The sequence below is a fragment of the Styela clava genome, chromosome 9 (genome assembly GCF_964204865.1).
Source record: "Styela clava chromosome 9, kaStyClav1.hap1.2, whole genome shotgun sequence".
Classification (NCBI taxonomy): domain Eukaryota; kingdom Metazoa; phylum Chordata; class Ascidiacea; order Stolidobranchia; family Styelidae; genus Styela; species Styela clava.
In genome coordinates this window covers 10,747,897-10,770,458 of record NC_135258.1, presented here as the reverse complement: position 1 = coordinate 10,770,458, position 22,562 = coordinate 10,747,897, and the positions used below count along the sequence as shown (strand labels likewise).

General features: G+C 33.1%; 1 protein-coding gene across 2 annotated transcripts; it reads left to right on the top strand.

The window, feature by feature from the left end:
* The first annotated feature begins 1,359 nt into the window (after window positions 1–1,359).
* Window positions 1,360–22,345, top strand: LOC120339694 (uncharacterized). 2 transcript variants are annotated; one of them, XM_039407876.2, is made up of 29 exons: window positions 1,360–1,475; window positions 7,785–7,896; window positions 8,634–8,792; window positions 9,187–9,319; window positions 9,849–9,952; window positions 10,751–10,829; window positions 11,275–11,381; window positions 11,708–11,880; window positions 12,335–12,465; window positions 13,509–13,598; window positions 13,889–14,051; window positions 14,225–14,345; window positions 15,107–15,251; window positions 15,389–15,506; window positions 15,732–15,880; window positions 16,133–16,275; window positions 16,673–16,815; window positions 16,914–17,063; window positions 17,178–17,309; window positions 17,456–17,642; window positions 17,844–18,043; window positions 18,177–18,280; window positions 18,549–18,665; window positions 18,815–18,979; window positions 19,075–19,268; window positions 19,460–19,608; window positions 19,787–19,948; window positions 20,286–20,473; window positions 20,730–22,345. In XM_039407876.2, exons 2-29 carry the CDS (start codon window positions 7,842–7,844, stop codon window positions 20,893–20,895), a joined length of 3,927 nt encoding a protein of 1,308 aa, XP_039263810.2. In that variant the 5' UTR covers window positions 1,360–1,475; window positions 7,785–7,841; the 3' UTR covers window positions 20,896–22,345. The 2 variants fall into 2 exon arrangements, with proteins under 2 accessions (XP_039263810.2, XP_039263809.2); XM_039407875.2 differs by having other exon boundaries at window positions 1,361–1,475; window positions 20,743–22,345.
* The last annotated feature ends 217 nt before the right edge of the window (window positions 22,346–22,562 follow it).

The window sequence follows — 22,562 nt, the reverse complement described above, 5'->3', positions numbered from 1 at the left end:
TGAATTTATTTCGAATATCTCAGAAAAAATTGCATAATGGATTATAACAAGATTTTCTATCTAAAATCAATAAATTAAAAGCGTTTTTCGTTATGATTGAAATTCAAAATAAAATTTAATCGTGTCTGTAAAATTTGTCTGTTTCAAAAGTACTTAAATATCTAATTTGAGCATTTTAACATGCGTGAAGATGAATATCGGACTGGATTCAAGTGAATCGTTAATGGAATGATAATATTTAAAATAATTATAAACCATTGTGAGATTTAAGTTCGCGTCACCGACTAGATAAAATCTTAAAAAACTTGTTACGAAATTTAGGCAACAGATCAAACTCGATTTCATTTAAAAATGTTCATCATATTTTTGGTTTTAGCAGAAAATCAATTAGTTTTTTTCATCAACTGTGAACATGTACGGGTTTGGAATTTAAAAAAACCTGGCTGCGACCTATGAACACTCTTAAACTCAGGGAAAGGCTAAATTAGACAGGCGGGTTTTTTACACTAAATGTCGCAAATTTTAATTTGAATGCACGATGAACTTTGGAATTAAATATTGCAGCGGAGTTTTAGCATTTATATACAAACATGTAGCATTGAATGTTGGTTGACCTTAGGACTTCCTAGATTTTGCCTACGTCACGCACTTTCAAATAATTTCAAATTTAGTAATGTAAATCCTCAAACCAATATTTTACTACGGCATGCACCACAAATCACTGAATGTATAAATGGGATAAACACTGTTAAAAGATTCATCAAAGTTACAAAATGTTAAAAGTAATTAAATTTCAAGCAATCATGGGAAGTTGTGATACGATTTTCCCAAAACAACATACGCCTAACTACGATCGGGGGATACAAAGATGAATAGACAAAAATAACCTATACTCGCATCAAAAACGACAGCGAAGACATTATCACTTTAACAGTGAGTAATATTAATTTATATTTGGACTTGACGAAACGTAATTGAAACAACAGCTCATGTGTTGAAGAATTAGAAAATGATGTGACGAATTAAAAACCATAGTATAGTTCAAATTCAGTTCATTGTATCCCACGAGACTGTGAGACAGAACGATTCATTAATTAAATATGGAATACAAATCCTTTGACACCAAATTAAACTTGTCGTAAATTCGGGAATCAGCAATAACAAATTAACAGTGAGTGAAAATCAATCGCCTTATTTTTCCGCGTAGGATAAATTTGGAATTTTGTTATTCATTTTCATTTATCCCTAAACTTTTTTTTCAATGGAGCAATTTTTTAAAAGTCTGCCAAAACAAGGTGGGATGTAATTATATTATAGTAAAGTAAATCAAGCAAAACTAACACGCTTGAACATATATGATAATATATTGGCTATATGGCGAACTCCGCATAACGAGATGTCGACTGACCAGTGCTGTGGAACACTTCAAGCCCACAAAGGCAAGAAAACGGTGATACCACATGGCACTGCGAGACGTAAGTAATACGTATGACGTGAATATAAAAATTAAATATTGTTTGTAAATGGGGATAGGATCCTAATAAGTTTTTATGTCAGCGTACACTTATGTGTTAGAAGTGACTGTGTTTTTGGAAAAACTGGAATACATAGTTTCGGTGCACAGCTTGCTTACCTTATAATATCATGCTTAAATAGTACGGTTTGCACCCGAGATGTCTTACCTATAACACCAATATGACTAGTTTTAAACAGCCAACTACTACAATCAAAGATTTTAGAAATACATATTTGAATTTATGAATCGTTTTTGACATAAACTTTCTCCCGTTCAAAGGAGGGAAAGAGGGCGCTCCAGAAGTACGTGTACCAATATGGAGGTAACTAACTTTGTTCGCCTACTTTACATCAAGTTGTGTAAAAGGACCGAAATATATGAGCAGGGGGTATCTTCACTAGGCTAACACAGACAGTCCCCGTTGTTCGTAATAGAACAAAATAAAGGAAAATCGGAATAAAAGTACAGCCTAACCCTAACCTGGTATACACACGACGGGAGTAACGAACGGAGAGTGAGAAAAATGTTATTTTTAAGCAATGGCATCATTAAAAGAACAGCAAAACAAATTACTGTTTGTTTACGACTTTTACATAAAAATCACTGTCGGAAACTGGTTCGAAAATCGGGGTATCAATCGCATATAAATGAAACAAATTGATGTTGTTTTTGACCTCACCATATTATTTCCGCGTGTATAAATAATACGCTGATTTTCGGTTAGTTCTAACATTATTGTCGTCAATATATCCACGTTGTGGCGATTACTATATCGTTAAAATGAAATACAATACGTGTGTAAACCATTGTTACAAATACTATTACGAAGCCGATGTAAAATGAGTAGAATTTCGAAAATCTTACAATAATTGTTCAAATATGTTCGTAATAAATTAGGTTTGAACATTCATGAACCATCAATGCGCCATGTGTATTATATTAGGGCCATGCTAGCCTAATTAGTTTTGTGACAACATGAATTTTGAGTTCTATTTTGAAAACACTTGTTCAATGAGGAATGTTCTTGATCATTTTCTGATTTTGTCATTGTTGGAGTTCAAAGTAATTCAAGAATCACAGCACGAAAATGGCAATTTAGGGAAATAATCTGTGATCGTACCACAATGAACTATTATTTCCATTATAACAGTTTAATATATTTCTGTGTGAGGGTACATATTCAGTACGGTCAGATAATCTAACTACATATCAGAGGGCGTTCACCCTTACAAGTGTTGTTTTGTAAGACAAAGTGATTAAGTAAGGTAGTTAAGCTCAGATTTAGCGTGTAAAAATTAGATGTTGTATGTTGTATTGTAACAATATATTTCTCAATAAATCCGATACAGATATTTCAATTATAAAATCGAAGTAAAATTCATGTTACCACTTTCGTAAACGATTGTAAATAAAGTCAGAAAGCCATTGATTTTGTACTCTGCCTAATACGCAGCCAATATACCTAAAAAGGTACGGTTAATATTACATTGCATTTATGAACTTGCTATATAATCAAAAACTTGCGGTGCACTTTAAGCCCTCAGTAAGTGTTTGACGTTAATCAGGATTGAGTTTCTCACAAGCTCGTGATATTTTGGGAACTGAAGCAGGCTGCTGTATTTCTGAAAAATGCACTAAAGAACGAAACATGGGAATATTTTTATTGCAAAATTTGTTACTCAAAATAACTCTTTCAAAAAATTTAAGTTGCAAAAACAACATAACTCAAGTAGAATATATCAATTTTGCTGTTGTACAAAGAAAACATAGTGGGTTGCTTTAATCCATATGGCGTCGATATTCTAAGATTAAAAATTGTATAAGATTCATGAATTATAGAAAATTACTTGGTTATTCCAGTGAATTCAAACGTACTTTTTTTCGTATATATGCCACACATGGTCATTGGTTGCATAGATCCAACTAATTTGTTGCATTTTTTCTTCACTAAAAATTTGAGACAATTTTCTCGTGCAAAAATTGGATATTATATATTACATTTAATTTCGCTGAAATATCATTTTACTTGCGTTATGCAACTACGCATATTTAGATGAAATTCTAGACTAATCCGGAGTAACTGTATGCATGCTAGACTGTTCACGTCACTAACAGGCCAGGCTTAAAAAGAGTTCGTTAAATGCAGAGAAAATACTGAACGTCTTAGTGATGTAAGGTAGTGTGTGTAGTAAAAATTTGATTGCCTGCTTGGTCTTGATATGTTATGCATATTTAAGTTTCCGTGATCTCACAGTTTTAGAGGTTTGTGTTAGAGCTTATTTATACTAAAAGCATAGTGCTTCATAGTTGATTTTTATGGCTGTATTTTGGTTGTCAAAAAAAATAAATCTCTCTCTCTCTCTCTTCAAGACAGAACACAAAAAATTCTTGTGTCATAAATTTTCTAGACCAGATCTTACACTTTTATAATATGACAATTACTCTTTATTTGATCAAATTTTTCTGTTTTCAGTTCTGATTCAGGGCTTCCATTTGCTCATATACCGCTTTCGAGTTAACATTTTCGAATACATCAGGTAGAGGAGAATGAGCGGGCTTGCAACTCTACTCTGAATACAATACTTAAAAAATTGATAATAACCTTTAAAACTTTGAATTATGTACTTCCTGATCAGGGCTATGTTTTTGAATCTAAATATTCGATATATATTATATTAAAAAATGTTTTGCATACCTATTTACCATTATGTGCGATTAGACACGTTGGAAATCGATGACGAGAGTTATGTGCTTCGTACTAAACAATTATAAATAGGATTTTTTATAAACTGGGTGGTTTTATTGTCAGTGAGAATGTATGCTATATTTTGTTAAAGATGTTTCCTAATAATTTGGATGGGTAGATTAGGTTAAAACCGGGTATTGTAAGACCATTTTTATCCCTCTACTCAGAAGACATGTAATTATATTAGAAAATAATAGTGGTAGCTATGCTGAGCATTGCTACAGTCGTAGAAAAGCTACAGTCAAATATGCGGATAAAATAATACCTTATGAAATATAAATCATTTTTCGTTTTTTTTTCACACATTCTGAAAAAAAAATTAAGTTAGGGATAATTTTCGAATTATTATTCACCTTTAGAATTCTGAAACGAATTCTGTATTTTATTTTAGATGGTCAAACTATAAGTCACATTTGTCCATTGTAGGGCAAGTGTCATTTTATATGAATTCGTCATACTCATTGTTTCAATTGATCACTGTTTCTATGCTATTTTTAGTAAATCGTTTTTGTTAAAAATGCGCCAAAGATAAACCTTGCCTCTATGCCGTACTTCATCAATTGCAAATGCCTGATCAAATATAATAGAATAGATATTTCTCGAATAATATTAACATTAGTGCTAAGTGTCCTCAAATTACAATATTAATGCACTCGAGAGTACGCACTCATGAATGGTGATACGGCACAAAATATGAAATTTATAACATCTAAGTCCTTGAATGTAATTGTCAATAAATATTTCTTTGCCTGTCAAATTTCACGTGGCACATTCTAAATCCAGTGTCAATTGTTATCTACCGACAAGCCTTTGTAACTATTATATTACCAGTGGACACTTTGCACTCTTTTCCTAGCCCTTTCACATTAGTCCAATTTACAACTTTTAGTTGGGGATCCTACATGGGGAAGTTGTACAAGAAAAGCAATTGCCAATTGGATTGACTATACTATTTTTGATTTTGTATCAATGCTTTTCATTGAGGTATGCCGAATTTTAATAGTTTATTTAAAATAGAAATCATACTTGGCATCTAATATTAATCAAAATATTCAATTATCCGTCAATGAAATCGGTAATAGTCTGTCTCATGCTTTAGTTTATTTATACAGTCACATGATACCTTCCTTACGTTTATATGTATTTCGGTATTCATGATATGAATGAAATTATATGCACCTTGTATTTTAGCATTTTCGATCAATCTTCCAAGTTTCTAAGATGTGAAAGAGTATAATCCCGGAAGGTTGCAATCATGCAATTTTCGCTTAAACCGTCTAGTATTACTGCTCGAATATTTTTAAGATAATAATGTTTTAATAGAACTATGTATGCAAATATACTATATTTAGATCGCATAATATCACGGCGATTTGGTTAGTGTTGAAACATAGCTATTTTACAATTTATGGTATTGTTTGAACTTGAATCCCAATTGGTGATTCAAATGTCAAAAGTGATTGCGACTCAAGTATAGCTATTGATAATATTGAAATTTTTTCATGCAAAAATTTTCCTGCAAATTTTTGCCATACTCCGATTATATCATGTACTTGGTTAAATACGTGGTCGTATATTCAAATTCAGCGTACGAAGATCGTAAAGATAATTCTACTCGTCTTAGGCTTGTGGTTTTTTGTCAATTATCTTAATGCTATGTATTTGAAAACAAATATTTTGATAGAAAATTTTTATACTCGTTTATTTATAGATATTCCGATACGCGAATAATTGAAGAAATATACAAACGCTTTGAGTGGTGTCGGTTACAACATACGCGACGCGGAGACATTTTGGATTCGCCATTTTCTGACGCAATATCTAACAGTTTAGCAGCGAAAGTCCATATCCCCTCGGATGTAACCTAGCTAAAATCAAAGTTCGAACGATTGTTTGCGTCTCTATCAAACGATTTCTTCGACTGATATTTTTAATTACGAGTTAACGAAGTTGTTTTCCAATTTGCAAGTCAATATTAGACGGAAACAGTGCGACAGGTTCAAGAAAGGGCAAGATTTAATTTGGACCCACAGGACAGAAAATCTATACTTTCTGATTAACGAATGATTTAGGGCTAAAGACTCACCTTTGCGACCAATTAACATTGCAAAGAATACTAATGAGATCAATAAAGTGTTTGAAAAAGACACAAAGTTGGAAAAAAAATGAAACATTTCATGCGCTCCACATAGTAGAGTCATGATGGCAAGACTAATAATCATACATGGAATACGTATATTTTGATTATTTAAACGTGGGCCATTTGTGGCTCATGATGTGTTGTATCCCGAGTAGTGGTGTTATTTCTACCGAATGATGTTTGCGCTTTACACGGAATGATCAGTATACCTGCTGATCATTTATTATAGTACCTACAAGACGGGGAAAATAAGGAGAGAAAATACGATAAAAGAAGATCCCCAAGGTATCGTTATTTCGACTAGAATTATACTCCAGTCAATAAAGGGATAAAACTGGATGGCGACGAAGCAAGTTGAGCGTTTCAAATTTGATTGAATCTGAAGTTGAAGCGGATAAAAATTGTTTATTTAGATTGAAGTGCTAGTTGCATAGTTTGGAAGAAAATTTGAAATAGATGACTTATGTAAAAAAAGTTCTGGGATAGTATCAGACGTTCACAAATAAGAGTGACTGTTCTTGCCTGTAGTTGCCGACTTCCAATTGAGCTAGAATAAATTTGTAATATCTTTGATAGTTAACAAAAGTAATTGATAGTTACAGCACTGATGAAAATAATATAACATAGATCTAGGCAACGAGAGTGAGATTTCCCGTTGAACAAGATTTAGCATTGTAAATGGAACTGCACACAGATTAGTTGATTAGCATTTGAAGCATATAATAAAGCAGACGAGATGTTCACAACGTTTTTAACCTTGTTCGAATATTACTATACAAAAATTTAAACATATCTTTCATATATTATTTTACCAATTTTGGTGTATAAGTGTATAGTATATAAATATGACTTACGATACAATGCCAGTTTAATAATATAATTATTAACCACATATCAAGGGGACAATTACAATAAATGAGCATTGATGTACATACATAAATTGATCGATGAAATCTGTATCTATCAATCACTAACATCCACTAAACCTATAGGTTATTAGATTGGAGAATATGTATCCATGGACTACAGATGAAATACTCTACTCGGCATTATACGGACGCGGCTGTAGTTGAAAGAAAGGTTATATTGTCATAGCGCAAATGTGTCCCCCAATTGATATTCCTATCATCAGAATGTTAGTTATCAAGTAAACTATTAAGATTTTTTTGCTATTCTATGATTCTATAATTGATTTGATTCTCAAGGATGTTAAGTAAGGGTCTTCCCTTAAAATCATTATCGAACCGAAATGTAGATTTTTGAAAAATTTAGCATGAATTCATCTTTCGTGCCTACTATGTGTATATACATATATATATGCCTTAATTAACATTCATCCTGAATATCATAGTTTAATATTGCTTTATTACAATTGTTTACAGCATAATATGACTTGATAATACATTACATTGTAATTATATCTTCCGCGCGGTATTTGGATGTTTGAAACGATGCGAAGAACAATGTCGATAATATTCAAACTTGTGTTTATTGGTAAGTTTTATAAAAAAATTTCATTTTATTTCAAGTTGAAGTTAAAACCTTGAAACATCTTTTTATTTTCACATAAACACATTATATATATAATTTTGAGCCCCAAAGGCTTATCCGTTGTATTGGAGCTAAAAATATCAATCCAGTCGATATCAAATTGAAAAAGCATCGCTACATTGGAAATAAAACTTTGCCAATGTGACACAAATAAATGATGAAGATTGATACGAACAAAATAAGAAACAGGAATTTGATAACGTTTAACATGTTTGAGTAGAAGACTGTTGTATAACTGCGTTGAATGCCAGGATTCCAGATCCCTTGAAGTTAAATGAAATCATTTCCGTTCAAAATTCTGTGATTATAAATTCTATTTGAACATTGGTATGTTGGGGTTTGTATATTAGTTCCTGTCATAATATTTTTCCATTAGGAGATATTACATTTATTTAAATATGCTCACGAATGTATCGTCCAAAATGTAAATGTAACATAAACACGTAGGATTGAAAGGATTATAGTGTATTTGAAACATTGTGTAAACGTATATTATCAACTTAGGCTCAAATAGGAAAACGTCTCAGAAGGATAATCCGTACCCAAATCGGATTTGAAAAAATTTTCATTGCAATCTTTGCAATGAACACAGATTAATAATTTACCCACAGGATGTCTTTCTCCACTTCATTCCCACCTAAATATAAGAAAATCTGCAGAATTGTTTGATATTTTTTAAGGATTGTTAGGCCACCAAACAAGGGGTGCAACAACTTGTGGTGTTGTTGAATGTGAATTCTGGGAATATCAATGTAATTCTGGTGAATGTATTAATCTTCGGTTCTTTTGTGACGGAATATACGATTGCCCGGATAAAAGTGACGAAATATTGGAAGAAGGTTTGTTGAAAATACAATATTATTTTTATCATGTAAATTCCGTTTTTAATGATCTCTGCATGTATCTTATATAATCAAACCTATATATAAGTACTGCCAAAGTAACATTCTCGCATTTTAATTTTTTATTTACTTTTTTCAAGTAAGGGTTTTATAAAAAAAAATGAAATTGACGTTTCGAAATGTACATTATTGAAACTCATTTGCGGACGTGGTTTACATCTAATGCATTTCCATTCGATAACCAATCCTATAAGCTCAATTTGGCGAGAATACATCCCCGCTGGGGTTCGTAAATACCGATGAGTAACGGCTATTTATAATATTTCCTTCAGACAAAAGTGTTAGGTGAAATCGATCCTATCTCTTACAGCATTATGATATTTATTTTAAGCTGGAACAGGCTGTCAAAATCCACTCAACGATTTGAACCTACAATGCAAGTTACCAGAACAATACTTCTGTGACAGCTTCCATCATTGTTATAATAAAACAGATGAAAACGAGACTTTGTGTAAGAATAAAAAGTACGTTTCTCATTCCTTGTTCTATCTCATAACTGCGGTCTCTCTATGTTTTTTCTATTCTATCTATCAAGACCAGGATTTCACAAACTGGGCGCTTGGCCCCACTAGAGGGGCACGAGGCGAATCTCCGAGACCTTCACAAGGTTTGATTCCCTGATTCAGTGATGTCGTTTTTTTTTTTATTATTAAAAGGAGAAATAAAAAGCACCTCGCAAAATATGGCACTCAAATGTTGTGAAAAAAACAAACAAACACTTCACACTATTCAATGAACATATATATATGCGCACTGCACTATTCTATTGCAGTAAAATGGCACACACTTTATGTCGTTTATTCTAGTACTTTCGTTAGCTGTCTTTTCATTATTATACGTGACGATTAAAATACTTGATTGACACCCGTTTAAAATAAAAAAAAATTTAGTTTAGTTTTTATTTGGGGCACGATGTATTGAGAGTCTTTGAAACAGGTCATGAAAGTTTATGAGAATAATTGATCTAATCACACTATGATGTTTTTTTTTCAGATATGGAATGCGGTGCGATAAGTATGGTCATTGTTTGAATAAATTGTTGATTAACTGTGGTAACCAACTAGGTTACCAATGTTCGGATGAAATACCATGTAAAGGTGCGTTCTACATTATTTATTTCGTTGGCTTTTCTCTACCAAAGTCGCTGTTACTTCTCTGAAAATACATTTTTTACGTTATGGTATGAATTACTGATGCATAACAAGAAATTCTACGAATATTTTCCACGGTGTAACGAAAACAATAGCACGAAAATATGTTTACGGTATTAGTATCTAAAACATGAATTTTTTATGGACGGGGTATTTTTACCTAATTTCATGAATTATGAAAACATATTTGTATAATATACTAATTAAATAGATTCAATCCAAGTAGTCGAACACGTAAGGTTCTAGCTTGGAAAGCGTTCCCTTAAGGGCCGAATGTGGTTGTGATTGTTTACTGTTTTACAATGACCTTGGAACTTGACAGCAGATTGACATCCATGGAAATTGTCGATACACGCGCTTATAAAAACGTAATTTTAAATAATTCAGGAAAAATAAAGACGAACTAGTAGCCATAATAAATGCGAGTATACCTTCTCAGGTTTTCATTCAAGCTGGTGGTTGAAGTTAATTCAGGTTCAAGTTCTTACTCTCATTGGAATAATATGAAAAATAATCAGATTATTCAAAATACTGCGGTCTTTGATCTTTCTAACTCAAAAATGATATAGCAATCTCTATTTTTATTTCAATAATTTGTTCCAAGGAAATGATTATTACATTATACTTGTTCAAATATGAAAGAAACACAAATTGCTTTCTTGATCCACAAGCCAATGTTGAACTGCACATTTAAATTTAACAACCGAGTCGAGTAAAATAATATTACAAATACTTTATGTTTAGGTGATGTATGTTCGCGTAGGGGCGGGTCATCTCGTGTTTTGGATTTGACAGACGAATGTGAATCTATATCAACGTTCAGGTAATAAAATATTGCTAGGTAAATCGGCTGCAGCTCTGCATCAATGTGATTTTTTTCTCCGAGATTCTGAAACGAACGCAGTATCATAGATAAATTTTGATTACCCAAATCTCAGTCTTGTATTCAAATTCCAAAAATTGATTCATTTTATTTCCAAGTAAGAAATGTTGCGTTCATCAACAATAATATCGTCTGGAGCCGCGCTAGTCCAAGAAGTGAATTTGCATAATTAAATTGGTTCGGCAGACGTAGACACCGGGGTAATTTCATTAAAATTGTAATATCGTAGCCTACAACGGAACAAACAAAGAGCATGTATCGGGAAGAACAAAAATAGTTATATTCAATACCAGTAAAATCATGTTTGATCTTTCATGCTAGGACATGAAGTTAGAATTTTGAAGTCGTCTATTACTATTGATAAATACTTCATTCTTTGACACAGCTGCAACTCCGGGGAATGTTTGGAACCGGATAAATTTTGTGATGGAATAATAGATTGCAAGGATGGGAGTGATGAAGTTGTAGCAAATTCAACAAATGTTGGGGAAGGTACGCATGAAAACTTCAATACCAATTTACCTCCCTGTAACTGCCCCTTTTATTCTTGGAATGAATATTTTAGTCTTTTTTGTACGTCTTAGCCATACCGTGCTACTTGCATTTGGTATATCATTCCGATGAATTCCACCCCTCTCTGTTCCATAAGCAATGTGTGAAAAACACCCACAAGCTATGATATTGACAACAAAGCGAGCAATGTTCAAATATATGGACACGAAATCCAAAAATTAAGTAGTATCAAATCTTTTTATACAGTACCGGTAATCTTGCTTATCGAAAAACTTTCAATTTCGATGGCCCAAATCTTTTTTTAGGTACAGGATTATCCTGCAGCAATAAATGGAACAATGTTGCAAAGCACTGTGTTCTGCCATCCAGATATGTTTGTGATATTATTGACCATTGTGATGATAGAGTTGATGAATGCCAACCGGGATGTAAACATTCATTTATATGTGACAACGGGAAATGTCTAAGAGGGAAAAAAGTGAGGGAACTAGATGTAGTTTACGTTTCAGCACATGTAGGCTGAATCGTTAAAATATAGGATCAAACTACAAAGAACAAATAGAAGTGACCAGTGAACAACTTTTCGAGTTATTCGTGGGCTATTTTTCAAATAAAAATGTTATCTTGCTTTACTCTGATATAAATTTCGATACGACTACTATCTGGAATCATAATCATATCTATAGTCAAACTAATACTTTGATTATCTACATCGTTGTTCAGCTGAAACAGTTGTTAATATTTGCCTGTATCTGCGTCACTGTATAATTTTTAAAATGCCAAGCGGCTAGATTGTCATATCCGCTTTCAAGGAGTCTTATTTGAATATGTTTTTTCCTACGTTATCGAATTTTTCAATCAATAAATATTGTTTTTGAACGATATTGAACAACTTTAATCTGCTAGAAAGTTTGTTATGTGTATTTCTCCAGACTGTGCCCAGTATTTGTGACGGGAAAGATGATTGTGGAGATTCCAGTGATGAATGCAATTCAATTTGCCAAGGCAAAAATAATGTTTTTCATTGTAACGATGAAAAGAAAACCTGTATTGCAATTGAATTGTAAGTTTTACTTTATATTACAATATTACCTGCTAAGCCCTTACAGGTCGAGATTGATAAAATACCGACCGAGATTTAGCCAATGAACTAATTGAGTAACAGGATTTTCAGGCATTCTAACATAAGAGGGTGATTGGTGGTAGATGGCCTTCTTGTGACGTCATAATTCCTCGATAGAATGTTGTCCCGATCGTTTTTATTTCTGGTGTTGCAACGATTTTTACTAATACTCTTATATCAGACTTCAGGATTGCAAAGTTAATTATTCCTAATTCATCGAAAAAACATAGTCATACCGATATATTTCCAAAATCGCTAAATCCAGGTGAAAACATTAATGGTACCACTAATTCAATTTTTTAATTTTATTGTAATTTTAAACAGACTTTTTCAATTGAATTGGTTTGTCCCGGCCACAAATCGATTCCTAACTTTTTGAATTCGATTTTGTCTTTCTTTCTGTGGCATCTCCAAATCTGGATTAAAGGGCCTTTGTTCATTTTGTGGTCAATCTAAATCGCATCAACCGATCAATACTTACCGTTTCTGTCATAAGAATAGCGCTTAATGGATTAATAAAGATTGATTGGTTGGTTATGCCATGCTTGATCTACAAAGAATTGAAATGTGAAGGGTAGATTCCCAAACAGAAGTGAACTCAGAAACATTTTAATAAATAAATGGTTTACTATATAACGGAAATTACATTTCAAGTAGTTTATGATATTGCATCGAGCAACGGCGAGTAGTCTTGGAAACTGGATGGCATCAATTCAGTTGACCTTTATTTCAAGGTTGCATATTCCAACAACGTTCGCATTTGTGAATATATATCCAGTTCTTATAATATTGTTGGAGCTTTTATTTTAAAATAAGGTGAACTGGAGAGGCTGAGTTTTTATAAAAATGCAAGTGAAGCAATAAAATATTATTTTTTTATCGTTTCATTTCTTTAACTGATGACGCCTGTGGCACAGAAGTTCAATATCACGCATTTTTTTAGTTCTACCTCTGTCATATTTTAATATGATTTTGCAATTTAGGTTTTGTAATGGGCGTGTAGATTGTCCAGACGGAAGTGACGAAATTATTTCGACTGAAAATGTCACTAATGGAACAAGCTGCACCAGCAGGTAAATTTCCTTTATTCGAAACAATGAGAACAGAAATTTTTTGTTAGTAATGATTTGACTGCCACATTTTGCCCCAAAAGGGTTTAAGACTGTGCATTCTATGTGCATTTACATAAGTTTGAAAAGACGATTTTATGCACTCTCGAACGTCGAAGTAAATAACCCCAACCCCATCAAGAGCAGAGTGGGGGATACCTATATTTGGAAATCCGTCCGATAGGAGAAGACTGTCGTACTTCAAATATATTAACTAATAATTCTATGGAAAAGACATTATATTTATTTAATAGACACAACCCATCTGGACTTCGATGCGTTTTACCAGAACATCACGTGTGTGATGACGTCAGACATTGCAAAGATGTTGAAGACGAAAGATATTGTAAAAGTTCTGTAACTGATGACTCCCATTATACATGTAAAAACAATAACACCATATATGCTGCTACTAAGGTACGCTGCTATCTGAATGTATATATTAAAACATATAATTTACTACAAAATCATAATGTGGATTGATCCTTTTTCATTACAATTTCTTGCTCCCTATATGAGTGCAGACATATAGGTTGAAAAAGGAATGAATGACTTTTTATATATCGTAGTAACGTTGATCATTTTTTAAGGTCTGTAACTTCAAGGATGATTGCTGCGATTCATCTGACGAATGCGGAATACCAGGTTGTAACAAAACCTTTACTTGTCCAAACAACGGAAAATGCATTGCTTTCGATAAATTTTGTGACGGTGAGTAATGTATATGGAGTTTAAAATTGATATAACTTCACAAGTGGTAAAAAATGGTGCTTGACAAATGAATCACTTTATTTACAACACTGTATCGGTTGCTGTGTGTTTGTTAGTTTTACTCTTTATTATATTGCCTCACTCTTGAGTAAATTAAACTTGCTAAAACGCTTAAAAACAGTGAAAAATCGTCTGAAAACACTAGAAACCTTGCTAAAACGCCTAAAAACAGTGAAAAACCGTCTAATAACATTAGAAACCTTGCTAAACCCTTAAAAACATTGAAAACCCGTCTAAAAACACTAGAAACCTTGCTAAAACGCCTAAAAACAGTGAACACCGTCTAAAAACACTAGAAACCTTGCTACAACGCTTCAAAGCCGTGAAAAACCGTCTAAAAACACTAGAAACCTTGCTAAAACGCTTCAAAACAGTGAAAACCCGTCTAAAAACACTAGAAACCTTGCTAAAACGCTCCAAAACAGTGAAAACCCGTCTAAAACACTAGAAACCTTGCTAAAACGCCTAAAAACAGTGAAACCCGTCTAAAAACACTAGAAACCTTGCTAAAACGCTTAAAAACAGTGAAAAATCGTCTAAAAACATTAGATCCTTGCTAAAACGCTGAAAAACAGTGAAATCCCGTCTAAAAACACTAGAAACCTTGCTAAAACGCCTAAAAACAGTGAACACCGTCTAAAACCACTGGAAACCTTGCTAAAACGCTTAAAAGGGAATAATGTGAAATTATTAAATTTTAGGTAATGACGACTGTGAAGATGGAAGCGACGAAATAACATCAAATATGAGCGGATTTATGTGCAAAAATAAATTTAACGACCACAACAAGAAATGTGTTCTACCACAACAATATGTATGTGATAATTTGGATCATTGCGAAAACAGGTACAGATTTTTTTGTAAAAATAAATTATCGAGTTTGTAACAATGATAAATAACATTGTCTGATTCAGTTTGTAAAACTTTCAAGAAATTCTGCAATCATTTACTTGGAAGTAATATATATTTATGTTCTTTTAAAGGGCCGATGAATGTGGATCCGACTGCCGTCATTCGTTCATTTGTGACGATGGCCAATGTATAAATCGAGAGGACTTTTGCGATGGTACGAATCACTGCAGAGATAATAGCGACGAACGGGTAATGCTATAAAAATTGCTGACTTGTTTCGATATGTAATAAGAGAATAATTCCCTGGATTACAGAAAATATGGATAATAAATTCTGATTTATATAAACTATAGACTAAGTATAGAGTATTGAAAATGTTGCCTCGGACAACTCATTCGTTGATTGTCATAGCCTACTGTTTTCGAATAATATATATTATATATATATCACTATTCTGATATTTTACGTTTTCAGATGGGTGAACTTGGTTTTAAATGTGACGTAACTCAAAAGTTTGGTGACGTCATTCGCTCTTGTGTACTTCCGCAAAAGTTGTTGTTCGATGACACATTATATTGCAAAGACCATTCAGATGAGTGTGGAAACAACGGAACGTGCTTCAAGTGAGAACGATTGCTAAATATATCGTGCGTGAAGTTCTTAGACAAAAAGTTTACCATGCACGTCATAAGAATACAATGCTTGCTATGTTAATTGCTATGCGGTTGAAATATTCCTTAAAAACACATTTCCTTTTTCTTTGTAAATAATTTACATAGAAGGAAAAATTTTGCACATTATTTATTAGTAACACATCTCAAAAACTTGCTCAAAAGATTGCTCGGAAATGACTTATAAGTTAAAATTATTTACAGATGCTTCAACGACGATTTTTTCATCTCAAAACGTCAAGTATGTGACGGAATATTTGACTGTCCAGATTTGAGTGACGAATGCTTGTGTATGGAGGAGAATGATAATGTCTCAAAAGTATGCAATAGTTACTGCCAGGGACAAGGTAATTTATGTACGCATTCTTGAAACAGTGGTCGATTTTTTAATACATCACCGTTTTACCATCTAAATTTAATTACGAGAACTATATTAACATCTGAGTTTCATTCAGTTACCTTCACCAATCTAATTGAATAGCTTGGTCACAATTGCTATATAGAAACAGCTGAAACCCAAATCAAATAATAAATTAGTTTATTTTAAAGACAAAGAGGACACTGTCTCAATACTGCTGCATCAAAAATCAGGTGGTCATTTAGAAGATTTCTTTTGCATGCGGGAAAAATAGCAATGAAAAGTTATCTGATTTAATATAACACTTAGCAGATCATTAATTTGATTCAGATGTATTAATTAATAAATTTTACTCAAAATTTTTTTTATTCTTCATGACATTCAAGACACAGATTCTTGTACACATTGTGAAAATGATCAGATAGTATGTGATGATGGTGACAATTGCATCAACGTTACATACATATGTGATGGAATATCACATTGCGTGGATGGTACTGACGAAGCTTCGTGTCAAGCGAAAAATGAAGTATGAAATTTTTGATGTTTGTCAATAAGAAAAATCAACGTAAAATTAAGTTAAAATTGTGACCCTAATCCAATGTGATTGGTATTTTTATGTTTCAGGAAAATTGGTCACGTCAATCTGCATCTCTTAACTTTAAATGTGAGACAAAGAATCCTCAAGGGTCTCCAGAATACGCTACAATGTGTGATGGCATTCCACAGTGTGCATTTGCTGAAGATGAATGTTCTATAATCAAGCAACCTGTTATGGTATGACCAATAAAAATAAACTGGTCTTAGTACATTTGAGTTGAAGGAGAAAAGAAAAGTAAATTCGAGTACTGGATAAGCAATTGTAAAGTTATCTACATAATTTTCTTGTAGGATCAAAATGCTTCAAAAACCGAACGTCAGTTCCTGTGTGGAAACAAAACAATGGAAGTCTGTAAAGCGCTAGATATAAAAGACGATTTCCTCCACTGTCCCGGAAAACCTCATCATTACCTTTCAAAGGATGTAAGTTTACTTTAAATTAGTTTGTTTTATATGTGTTATAAATATAATTTCAGGTGAGTCTCGTTGTTTTTTTATCTGTTCTTCATCTGTTTTATTTTCGCTTTTGTTGGTTCTTATAATATTTGAATCTTATGATTACTATGAAGATTTGCGATGGTGTTGAAGACTGTGAAAGAACATCACCAGATAAATTGAGTCCCGATGAACAAGGATGTAAAGATCGCGTCAAGTGCCCAACGAGTCGTCCCAAAGAATCACGAAAATCAACGATCCATATCAGTAGCTTTTGTGACGCAAGAATAGACTGCGAAGGGGAAGAAGACGAAGCAGAAGGTATAAATTTTAAGTAACAAGAAAACCTATAAACTTTACGGAAAGTGCTGTTATATGTGTAACGTTGAATTGGAGATCACAATCTTTAATAATATTGGACTGGAGATGCATTAGTTCGAAATTTGGTTTTCGTTTCCTAAAAATTCGAAAAATTTTGTTTTGTGTTGCAAAGTATAATAATATTATTTTAATAATATCCAGAACTATGCCAAGGTAAAGGGTTGCGTCGGTTTTACTGCGAGAGCAGAAAACTTGGAGATAACAGCTCAGATCCCGGGCCTCTGTTCGTGACGAATCAAGAAGTTTTGGATGGGAAACCCGATTGCAAAGATGGAAGTGATGAATGTCCAACAAAACTGTTTCACGATAACATGTTTTCATCTCGGCATAGGATGATAAAAGTGAGCATATGGTCCTATAATTTTTCCGTTTGTATTGTGTGTTTTTGTCTCACTTATTTTCCTTCACTCTCCAACTTATACATACCTCTTGATGCTGCTGTCTTTCCTTATACCCCCAACATATCTTTTGCAGAACGTGATTTTGAGTGGTGTTGTGTGGATAATGGGATTATTAGCTTTCTTCGGAAACTCCATTGTGATGTATCACAGCATAACCAAACTACGATCACAGACAAGGTAAACTCAGTTTGAATAAAACAGTGTGCTACATCCCATAATGATAAGCATTATCAAGGAAGCAATGTCCAAATATATGGACACGAAAGCCAAGGTGAAGCAGTATCGAATCGTTCACCGTAGACTACCGGTAGCCCGACCACATATCACAGAACCGCCACACGGTGCGCAATATATAATTTGATGACGCCTTCACACAAAAATTCAAAATGAAAAACGAACCACAGATTTAATTCATATCTATTACCTAGAATATTTACTTTCACAGATTCTCGCCCATGATGAGGAGCAACTACATTTTAGTTTTTAACTTAGCAACTGCTGATTTATTGATGGGAGTTTACTTACTGGCTTTGGCAATTCAAAACTCGAAAACGAATGGAAAGTAGGTGCCGTTACATTTATTGTTGGCTCGTGTGATATTGATGTATGCAAGGATTACAAACTCACACGAGTCACCTGTATTAACTATTTGAGCTCTAAGGTAGATGCGGTAGGTTAGGATCAGTTAATATAGTAGTATCTCATCTTTAGGTATTGTCGATATGACCAGGAATGGCGAACGGGATCTGTTTGTGCGTCACTAGGAAGTCTAGCAATGATCTCGATTCAATCTTCTGTTTGTTTTTTGGTTATTTTAACAACTTATAGAATGATTGCAGTGTTGAGACCTTTCCGTGTTGATTCCCTTCGAGTAAGGTAATCTTTTTTAATCAATCAGTTTTCTTATTCTAATGCATAAAGACTGAGATTTGAACTTTGCTTCAATTATATATATATATATCTTCTACCAGGTACACTGTCGTATTCGTCGGCTTGATCTGGTTTTTCTCACTCTTCATTGCGATTGTACCAAGACTTCCTGATTTCAAGAACTATTTCGTTTCTTCTGTTTATATATCTCCCGGTGTTTATTTCTTTGATACAAACACACCAACAAAGATAGAGTTGAGTGACTTTGCAAACGTATTATCAGCATATTCACACGGTGAGCGATAAATGCAAATAAACTAATTTATCTGTTAATTAAATTTTATCTTTCTACAAATAAAACTTATAAAGTGTTGTCGTTAGTCATTGAATTCAAGAGATCGTCATTGCTTTTTGATTCAAAATCGATTGGATACTGTGGCTTTCAAATCACCTGCATAATATTTCTGACCATTTTATTTTATTCAGATTTTGAAAACACTGGCAGTTTATCTTGGCAACAAATTCACCATTCAATAAAAAGTCGATACCCCCAGGATTGGCCCGAATTGCGGATATTGGGAGAGTTCGGTTATTACAGTGGTCACAGCGTTTGCTTACCACAATTATTTCTCAAGGTAATCTGCTGGAATAAGCTTAACATATATTTTCACAAAAAATAAAATGAATACCTTTAAATCCCACAAGCGGGTGTGCAGTATAAAGGGGTGTTGTGTAAACAATTGTTAAAGTCGAATTATAAATATTTAAATATTTCTGGCTATAAATTTACTTGTAATGATGTATTTTGTTCAGGTGAAGGACAGTGCTTGGTTGTTTTCTATTATCATTATGCTGTTTGACTTCTTGTCTTTCCTGTATATAGTGATGTCTTATAGACTAATTTATAATGATGCATCGCGCCAAGGAGCGTTGAGAGAAAACAGATCAGCTGTTGACGAAAATAAAACATTGCAGGTGAAAACAGTTTTCTTTGCTGTATGTTTTACAATATTTTTGGATACACTTATCGGTTATGCTAACGGTCCATCCTGCAGATTTTGTCGTACCTTATATGAATTCAAAAATATATAAATGCTATATAATACGTTACAATAACTAAGGAAAAAGTTTGCCAGTTTTAAGCGAAGTTGCTCAGAATTGGGAATCGATATCATCAATCGAATCAAATACATCTAAATCCACACTTTGCCTCACATAAATTTTCTTTAACAGAAAAAGCGATTTAATATGAATAGTACCAGATAGAGTGTATATAAACGGGTTTTACATTAATTTATTTTATATTTTGCAGTCTCGTATCACACGACTTGTTTTAGCGGACTTTTTCTGCCTGGTTCCTGTTTGCTTGACATCTTTTCTCAGTGTTCTTGGAGTCGAAATAAATCCGGTAGCTTATGCGATAGCTGCAATCGTACTTCTGCCAATCAACAGCGCGTTAAATCCTATTTTATATTCGAATGTTTTTGGTGTTTTTTACAGGTACGTATGGACAAATAACTTTGCCGATATACCGTATATCAAATTTTATAACTATTTCTCATGCGCACGTTAAGTAAGTATTCAAATATTTAACCTTTTTTTTTATTTGCTTTATTTAGGGCATACGCACCACTGCCCCTTTGGTGTACTATTTTTCTCTTTTCATGGATTACACATTTATTCTTTAAATTAAAATCATCACTCTTTTCTTTTTTGTTTTTGTTATTTTTGTGTTGGTTTGATTTAATTAACTCAGGGGCCTGTTACAGTTCGTGCGTCACTTCAACAACTGCTTGTCTGGGGAAAATTCTGATGACGAAGCGAAGGAAACCTTTCGGAGGAAATTATCGCAAAGCTATTCAACTAGAGCAACACTGTTTCAGTTACAACCGACACATGACCTCGTCGATTACGACAAATGAAGAATTGGATGAAATGAAAAGCTTGAGACGAGAAAGTAACGATTCGTGGAACACAGCTAATCAATGCAACCTATCTGCAGAAACAACCAGACTTTCTATTTAAGCGTTCAGATTATTACCATGGTTGTTAGTTTTTGGCGGCGCGGTGTACTAGAGGTTGAAGCGTTCTAATTGTGTTGGCATGCAGTTTATTCATCTCGGTTTGAGCCCCATGCCGCTCATCTCACCCAGGGTGTAATAAATTGGGTAGGCAATGCAGAACAGGAAAAAAAATTCCGGTCCTTCCAAATAAACACGAGCCCTTACATATCGTGAGATATTAGTTGTGATTGTACAGGGGAAACAGAGTACTCGTTAAAACTGCAACATTTTATACGAAATATTAGGCCCATACGAAATTCAAAAAATAATAAAGTACCGTAATAGAATTCTAGTGACATTTTCCATCTTAAGTAGAACAAGGATATGCAGAGTCAAAATTAAAACCCCGCAAATTATTTCCCTCGAAACATAAATATGTCAAAACTACATTGACCGGATTGGAAAGTATGAAGGATAATCTTTGTTGAATTTTCCAAACACGCAAATAAATCAAAGGTATCGATTTGATTTCAATTTTGGCACCTAGAATTTAAGTAAATATGCTAAATCAATTTTTTTGTTCTAGCACAATCAACTTGTAATGGCTCTAAATTTTTCTAAAATTGACCCGTACTACTTCGTTAGATAATGACAATATTCAATTCGCTCTTTACCACTTTGGGACACTCCATTTTTAAAGTAACAAAATCAGTAATTTTGTTTTTGCGATTGTTGTATTTATCTCTTTTCTTCATTTTTCTCTTCATGACAATTTTATTAAAGTTATCAAAAATTTCTATACATCTATAATATTTTCAAATTTTTAATATCTAAAAATATAAATTTTAACATGCTGTCCCGTTTTTTTCGTTTCTTTTGTAACTTTAATAAAGTGCAGTATGATGTCATTGAAAATAATATTGAACAATATGTCTGTTGATTTAGTGTTTTGTATTGTTTCAGACACTCAATTTTGAGATAGATCACTCATGAAGTTTCCATCTATAAATTGATTTCAACTATTTCGAATGCTTATATGTTAAATTTTTTCTTATTTCAAATTAAAAAATGAAAATAGAATGTCCCGAATATTGTGATTAAATCACTATAACAATTGTTCGAAAACAACGAATATTTTGATAAGAGTTCCCAGAACATGCACCATATACATATTTTTCTGCCTAGTGACCTTGTATCATTCAAATGTTCAATATTATTTTATGATTGACTGCTAATGACTCAAAAATATTGTTTAATTGTAATTTCATCACCAATCATTTCGTCCTCAATGTTATTATTAGATTATTATTCATTTAAATATTTATGTAACGTGTTCTCTCATTCTTTTTTACATGTGCAATAAAGTAACTTTATACAAACATAGTGATAAATTTTCTACAATCTACATCTGAAATGGGCAAACTACGGCCCGCGGGCCAAATCCGGCTCGTTGGGTAAATCAATCTGGCCCGCCTGATGCTGCCACAACCAAAGCAAAACCAAATTTTCATGTTTGAACGAAAAAATAGCCAAAGGAATTTGTTGAGACCACGATTAAATTTTGTTTTGGCACGAGTCTTATTGTT

Coding starts and splice junctions, on each gene's coding strand:
- LOC120339694 (XM_039407875.2), top strand. CDS start 7,842: ATGTTTGAAACGATGCGAAGAACAATGTCGATAATATTCAAACTTGTG. Junction 14,346..15,106: donor TTTCGATAAATTTTGTGACG/GTGAGTAATGTA, acceptor ATTAAATTTTAG/GTAATGACGACTGTGAAGAT. Junction 16,816..16,913: donor CGTGTCAAGCGAAAAATGAA/GTATGAAATTTT, acceptor TTTATGTTTCAG/GAAAATTGGTCACGTCAATC.